This window comes from Apis dorsata, unplaced genomic scaffold, assembly GCF_000469605.1.
Source record: "Apis dorsata unplaced genomic scaffold, Apis dorsata 1.3 scaffold_553, whole genome shotgun sequence".
Classification (NCBI taxonomy): domain Eukaryota; kingdom Metazoa; phylum Arthropoda; class Insecta; order Hymenoptera; family Apidae; genus Apis; species Apis dorsata.
The window spans coordinates 5708-13728 of NW_006263769.1; the positions used below are offsets into that span (position 1 = coordinate 5708).

General features: G+C 20.2%; 2 protein-coding genes across 3 annotated transcripts; one reads left to right on the plus strand and one right to left on the minus strand.

The window, feature by feature from the left end:
* Nucleotides 1-878: 878 nt before the first annotated feature.
* Nucleotides 879-2256, minus strand: LOC102671588 (dephospho-CoA kinase). Its single transcript, XM_006620857.2, has 3 exons — nucleotides 1917-2256; nucleotides 1512-1803; nucleotides 879-1399 (listed from the first exon to the last, which is right to left on the minus strand). Exons 1-3 carry the CDS (start codon nucleotides 2026-2028, stop codon nucleotides 1096-1098), a joined length of 708 nt encoding a protein of 235 aa, XP_006620920.1. The 5' UTR covers nucleotides 2029-2256; the 3' UTR covers nucleotides 879-1095.
* Nucleotides 2257-2484: 228 nt separating this feature from the next.
* On the plus strand, nucleotides 2485-7862 carry LOC102671722 (uncharacterized protein PF11_0213). Of its 2 annotated transcripts, none has more exons than XM_006620858.2 (10): nucleotides 2485-3184; nucleotides 3253-3484; nucleotides 3589-5359; nucleotides 5870-6133; nucleotides 6198-6348; nucleotides 6474-6647; nucleotides 6723-6990; nucleotides 7107-7259; nucleotides 7336-7478; nucleotides 7559-7845. In XM_006620858.2, exons 1-10 carry the CDS (start codon nucleotides 2976-2978, stop codon nucleotides 7791-7793), a joined length of 3600 nt encoding a protein of 1199 aa, XP_006620921.1. In that variant the 5' UTR covers nucleotides 2485-2975; the 3' UTR covers nucleotides 7794-7845. The 2 variants fall into 2 exon arrangements, with proteins under 2 accessions (XP_006620921.1, XP_006620922.1); XM_006620859.2 differs by having other exon boundaries at nucleotides 3045-3184; nucleotides 3270-3484; nucleotides 7559-7862.
* Nucleotides 7863-8021: the final 159 nt, after the last annotated feature.

Here is an 8021-nt window from a genome sequence, read left to right on the forward strand (position 1 = left end):
TAGATATTTAATATTAGATGCTGCATCCTTTATCATCTTTTTTACATCTCTTTTGTTCAATGTCATATGCGATTTAAAGATAAATAGCAAAAGAATTCTAAATCTTATTTTTTGTTTACAAAAATTATCGAAGAATAAAACTCATCATATACACAAATAGATTCATCAAATTACATTTCATTGATGTATATAAATATATATATTAAAAATATTTTATATATATTTAAATACGCGTTTAATAAATGAAATTAAAATTCGTTTTTTAATTTATACATATTATATCTCTTATTTTATATCTCTTAATAAAAAATATATTATATATATATTTATTTATTTATTTATTTTTATTTTAAGAGAGATAATAAAGATAATTAAACTGAAATCACCATTTGAACACATGAATTTTATACAGTAACTATATTAATATAACAAAGGAAATGAAAGAAAAAGTTAAAAATTAAGAAATCAATGCCATCTCTAAAGTGTCATAAANAATAATAAATATAGATATTATATTTTTGATTTTACAAAATATCTTTAGAACAACAAATCTTGCAAAACAGGTCATAGCAATGAGATTTAAATTATTTCAAAAAGTAGATAAAAATTTCGCGTTCAGTTTTTTTTTAATTATATTTTTCTGATTTTAAATTGTAAATTCAGAATAAAAATTTGTATTGTTAGAAATTTCGATTTTATATTAGGAGAATATAAATTGAGATAAAATATATTTATTATCTTTATCAGCCGTTTTGTTTAAGCAAAATTTGAAATATTACAAAAATATTAACGTAATTTAAATATCATGTCTCAATATATCATCACTCAAAATTAAGATATTTTGGATTTTAACTATACAAAATGCAAATCATCATTGATTCAGAATTTGTTTATAATATATAATATACATAATAATAACAATAATTATTATATCTTATTTTTTAAAAATACGTTTAGAATGTGTAATGATTACATACCTTGATTAACTATTTTATCAATATTTACAAGCAGATTAATTTTTTAATTTTTAAATTTGATAAATGTAATATTCAACCATAATTTGATATTTGTATTCACAAATATTTATAAGTAATATTATGCTATTGTTAACAAAGATCGTAAAGTTCGATTTTTTAACCAATATACACCTGCTAATAAAATGGTACAACAAAATCCAACTAAAAATCGTAATTTCCAATGATATTTGGAAGCTTTTAAAACATTAATGATTCTAATAGATTGTTGTCTAGTATCATATTCACTACCAGAATTTTCAATAACAAAATTTGCCATTTCTGCTTTCTTTTCTAATGACATTTGTGCAGCAATTCTTAATTTTGCTTTAGCTTCTGTGAATCCTGTTCTTTCCATAAGTCGTTGTAATTGTAAATCTTCTTCACTAAAATTAAACATATATATAGTTTTTTTATATTAATAATTTTTTTTATATAATAATTTTTATTTATTAGTTATATTTATATCTTTGTATAAATGAAGGCCATTTTCTTTACCAAGTTACAACAATTATTTTATGTAAATAATTTAACATATGTCCTGTTTCAAAAAGTAATGGCAATTCCATAAGTATAAATTGATGACCTTGTAAAAAATATTTAAATGCTTGCCAATATATTTTCTTATATATATATGGATGTGTTATAGCATTTAATTTTTTTCTTTTTTCTATATCGTTAAATATTAAATCTCCAAGTTTTGCTCTATCAAGTTCATCTGTATCTAAAAATATTTCCAAACCAAATTCTTTACGTATTTTATGCCAAGCTGGTTTTCCAGGTTCTACAACTAAATATAAAATATATAAATTTTTAAATAAATAATAAATGTATTAAAATAATCTTATAATAAAATATATTATAAATATTTTTAAATAATAAAAGTTTTGTTTTACTTCTAACCTTTTCGTGCAATTTGATCAGCATCAATGACAGGTATACCGAATTCTTGAAAAACAGCAGCAACACTACTTTTTCCAGTAGCTATTCCACCTGTCAAACCTACTAAAAACATTTTTCCTTAATATTTATTTTTATACTTTGATATTTATTTTTTAATAGTTAAATGAACATCGTTATTAGCATTGCATTGCAAAATTTGATCTTATTTAATATAAATTATATTACAACAGTTTTCACTAAAATTGAAAGTTTTTTCTTTTGTATAATTTTAGTATAACACATATATAAAATATATATATTTTATTAAAAGGCACATGAACCAATTAAAGATGCATAAAACGAATAGAACATAAAGATATATATAATTGATTATATGTTTAATTAGAATATATTGTTTCAATTTAAATTGAAACAATTAATTTGTAAAAATAATTTTTCAAAATTATCAATTTGATCATTTGTATGAATTGTTATACTTTTAAATAACTTTTTTTTTTAAATAAATTATTGAAAATTTTAAGTCTATATTAAAATTCGTAATTCATAGAAACTTGAAACTAGTAACATTATCTACCAAACAGAATACTGAAATAAAAGTCCAGAATCCGAACATTGTTGCCGGATTTATTTTCATTATGTTTTTTTAGTATCTAAGATAGTGTGTTATTGTGTAAAATATGTCAATATTTCGACTCTAGATTTGTGAATCGTCCCTAATTTCTTTACATTTTAATCATAGTTTTATTTACATCGATTTGTTAAACAATATAAAGAGCTATAATCAAGCTATAACATTACTACGCCATTTTTAATTTTGAAAGAATATTTTGTATTATAATAAAAAAATCTGAATTAGATGATTGGATTTCATTGTATTGTTTTATTTAATTTAATTTTAAAAAATTAAATTTTAAAAATATGTAATATTACATTATAAATAATATAATATTTTAATATATTTTCTATACTATTGACATATAAAATTTTTATTTTTATTTAACGAATTAAAGAAGAAAGATTTATATTGAGAAGTTATAAGATTATAAAGAAAAGATTAAAATGAATTGTCGGTTTAATAAACCTATTCGTACTTATGAAAGAAAAAAATTCAGAGAAGTAGTAATTTCAACACCAAAAATAAATAATTTAGATGATGCTAATAATAAAAATAATGCTTTGCTGAATAAAAATTTAAACGAAGAAAGTAATGATTCTATGTATGATGATCCTTTTGAAACTACATTTGATAGACTTCTTAAAAATACGAGGTAAAAAATTTTATAATTATTTTATTAAAATATTTAATAGAATATATTAATAAAATATCTTTATATAGAAAACTTCCACCATCAGCACCTAAAACATATAATGATACAATATTAGTAACTAGCACAGATAGTAAATCTGAAATAAGTAATCATAAGTCTTCATTACTTGAGATGTGCAATTTTGATACAAAATTAATTTCTAATCAGAAGGTAATACATAGAAAGCCAAAAATGCGAATTGTAAAGAAAACAATAACAAAAAAAAAAACATCTATATCACAAAATACTAGAAAATTTAAAGTAAGTATTTATTTACTACTTATAGAATAATATTGAATTTATTATTATTTATTATCGTATGTATCATTATTATATAAACTAAAAATATTGAAATAATTTAATAGGTATGTAAAGATGAATGTCAAAAAAAATATGAATTGCGTAAAACAAGAAATAATAAAAAAATGTTATCTAAACATTTAAATGTTGATTGTTTAAGTTTTAATTTTAATGAAAGTAAAACTCCTGAAAATAAAAAATGTAATCAAAATAAAAGAAAAACTTCTAATAAAAAATATTTTGTAAAAAAGAAGAGAAAGGATGATAGTAATATGTCAAGAATAAAATCTTCTATTAATATAGAAATAAAACCATGTTTTGTTAATTTGGATAGATCTATTGTAACACAGTGGAATAATAAGTTAAAGAATAAGAATGTAATAGAGAATAATTTACTGAAGAAAAATAATAAATTATTAGATCAATATTCGATTATTAATACTAATATTAATAATTTTAAATCTAATAGTGAAAATATGACATGTTGCTCTAAAAAAGAACAATTAAAAGTAGATTCATATATAAAGCCATTCAATATTGAGAAAAAATATAAAGGTATATTCAGTAGTACACCTAATGGTAAACCTATTAGGCCATCTGTTCATTTGATTCCTTTATCACCAATTTCTATTGAACATTTAAAAAAAAATGAAGATTCTATAATGCTTGCAAATAATACTTTAATTAATGAAAATAATGAAGTTTCATTAGAGTCCAAATTAATAACTAATGATATATACAAAAATATAAAAGAAAAATGTGTATTTGAAGATAAATCTAAATTATTATCTAATTTCAGTGAATGCAATTTAAATCAATTAGAAAATGTAGATAAAAAAAATATTAATTTATTGACTATATTTAACTATACTACTAATGAACATTCTAAGCAAAAAAGAGAATCCTTAATAAAAATAGATTCAGAACAAAATATTTCAAAAAATCAAACTAAACAAGATGAGTTAAATAAATTAACACAAGAATATAAAATTTCAAATATAAAAATGGATAAATATTACTTAAAATTTTCTATTGATGAAAATAACTCATGTTCTTTATTTGATAGTAATGAAAGTATTCAAAATATATTACATAATTTTCCTGAAGAAAATAATGTAATAAAAAGATCTAATAATTTAGTAATAAATGAGAAAAATATAAAAATAAATAATGAAATACATTCTAATTTTATAAAATTAAATGAAAAATCAGTTTTAAATATTGATAAAGAAATAATTTTCAATGATAAAATATGGGAAGAATTACCTACAACTTCAATCCCATTAACTTTAGATTCATCATCTGATGATGTAGAATTTAAATTAAAAACTAACAAAATTGAAGATAAAAATAATAGTATACTAATTGAACAAACTTTTTCAAATGAAAACAATATATCAAATAAAAAGTATTCTTCTATAGATGGAAACAATACATCATCATGTCATGTAGTTTTGAAACAATTGCAAGATCCCTTTAGAATTACAAGAAGAAAAAAATATTCTAAATGGGATCTTGAATTAATTGCTATAGCAGAAGATTGTAATAATAGTACTAAAGTGAAAGAAAAATCTATGAATTCAAGAAAAGAAATTAAGAATAGACAAATATCACAAAAAAGATCATCAACTTTAGAAAATATAATAGAGGAATCTAATAATAATAAATGTATAGAAATAAAAAAACCTATATATTTAAAACCAGGCAAATCTTGGGCAAGATCTTTATCAATTTTAAATAATATACAAACTGAATTTAATTTGGAAAAATTATCTATTGGAAAAGGTAAAAGATGGAGAGATAGTGTTCAGGATATTTTGAATATGCAAACACAAGGTAATTATAAATTTTAATATAATTAAAAATGCTTAATTTATTTTATTTAATTAAAAATTATACTTTAATTATTTTTTATATTAAATTTATTTTCATAAAATAAAGATTAATACAATACATTTTCATAATATAAAGATTAATACACAATGTGTATATATATATATATATATATATATATATATATATATAATCACATAAACATTTGAATATCGTTTTTATATTTTACAAAACAAAATATTTTATTAACCTGAAACATTAATATTTTATGCTTTTTTATGATATAGTATACATGGTTTATTTCATATTCTACTTCTTACATATATATTTTATTTTTTAAGAATGTTATTTTAAAATAAATTTTTATTCCAAATATGCATTTTTATTAAAAAAAAAAATAAAATATATATTACTTTGTAAATATGTTGTAAATGGGTAGGTCTTTAAAGTGAAACATGAACAAATATTTATTTAGATTATAATATTGTAATTAATTGGATTTTTTACACATAGGAATTATACAAAGTTGTATAAAAAAAAATGATAGTGATAAAGAATTACAAATAACTAATGAAGTAATTAATAAATCTGAACATGAATTGGTTAATAAAAAAAGTAGGACTTGTGATTCTACCAATTTTGGACGTGTTTCAAGAAGGATATCAGTTCGTGTTATTCCAATTCATAAAACAGTAAAATCTATTGAAGATGCACCATTTCTTGAAGTTTATGGCATTGTTCCTGTTAAAAGTCAGAGATTTACATTATTAAATAATAGTAAGTAATATCAAATAATAATTTTATTTTATATTGTATATTATTTATATATATTTATGTATAGATCCTCGAAAATCCTCTACATGCAACTTTCAACATGATGATATTGATGGTCAAATTATTAAAGAACATGTAGTTTTAACAGCTAGAGAAGTTATTTTACAAAGATGTTCACAAAAAGATTATATATCATTTTCAACATACTTTTCAGATTTGTAAGTATGTATATATATTGGTGTGTGTGTGTGTGCGGCGTGCGTGTGTACGCGCGCGCGTACATATAATAAAAGTGTTAAATTAATATATATATAATCATATAATAATTTATTTATATATTTAGATACTTAGAATACTGTCGAAAAATTGGAGAAGGTGTATATGGAGAAGTTTTTCTTTATGAACAAGAAAATAAAAAATCTGTTATAAAAATTATTCCTATAGAAGGTAATGATTATGTTAATGGAGAACCACAAAAAAAATTTCATGAAATATTATCAGAAATTGTAATTGCAATGTAATTATAACTTTGTTATTTATGATAAATATTAACAAATATTAATTATAATATTAATATATTGATAAATTTTAGGGAATTACATAATTTGAGATTCAATGCAAGATACAATACTGATGGATTTGTAGAAGTAAAAAATATTAAATGTATAAAAGGGAAATATCCAGAAAGACTTATAGAATTGTGGAATATCTATGACGAAGAAAAACATTCGGATAATGATTGTCCATCAATGTTTAATGATGATCAGTTATACATTGTTCTTGAACTTGGACATGGTGGTCAAGATCTAGAAGCATTTGTATTTAATACTGCAGAGGAAGCGCATATTTTATTTCTACAGGTTATTTCTTAATATTATATTATAAAAGTTTTATATTAATATTAATCTATATTATTAATATTAATATTTTTTAAAATATAATTACTTCCGTTTTAATAAATAACAATTTTTAATAGGCTGCATTAGCATTAGCTGTTGCAGAAAAAGCTGTTGAATTTGAACATAGAGACTTGCATTGGGGAAATATATTAATATCTCCGACAAATGAAACTTATGTACATTTTAAAATTGGACAAAAAAACATCGAATTGATTAGTAAAGGTGTAAAGGTAAACAAAAATATTTCAATTTTTATTCCATTTTTTTCTAATTATATAAATAAAAATATTAAATTTCTGTGTTTAGGTGTCTATTATAGATTTCACTTTATCAAGAATAAAATATCAAGGATGTAGTGTATTTAATGATCTTGCATCAGATCCTACACTTTTTTCAGCTCAGGGTGAATATCAATTTGAAATATATCGATTGATGAGAGATAAAGTTAAGTAAGTATTTAAATATAATTTTCATGTTTTTCGTATTGGAATAATATAATTATTATATAATTATTTAAAAATTATTTCAGGAACAATTGGCAAACATTTGAACCTTATACAAATATTTTATGGTTGCATTATACTTTAGATAAAATGATTACAGCAGTTAGGTATAGAAAAAGAAATTTAAAAACTCATAAAAATGGCATAACAAAGTTGAAAGAATTGAAAAATGAAATTTTGACATATAATAGTGCCTTTGAGTTTGTAACAAACTGTGATAAAATTATTAATTTATTACGCATTAATCCAAAATCTGGGTAACACATGTATAAAAAAGAAAAATACACAGTTGTATATAAACAGTAAATAACAATACAATTTTTTAATATTTATGCTACAGATTCAAAATAGCTTGTTATATTAAGTATAATGATAAAACTAAAATAAATATTTCATAATATTAAAATGAAAAAAATTACATTGAAAGAAATTAAAAAGAAATATATATATATATATATATATATATATATATATATATACATATGATGA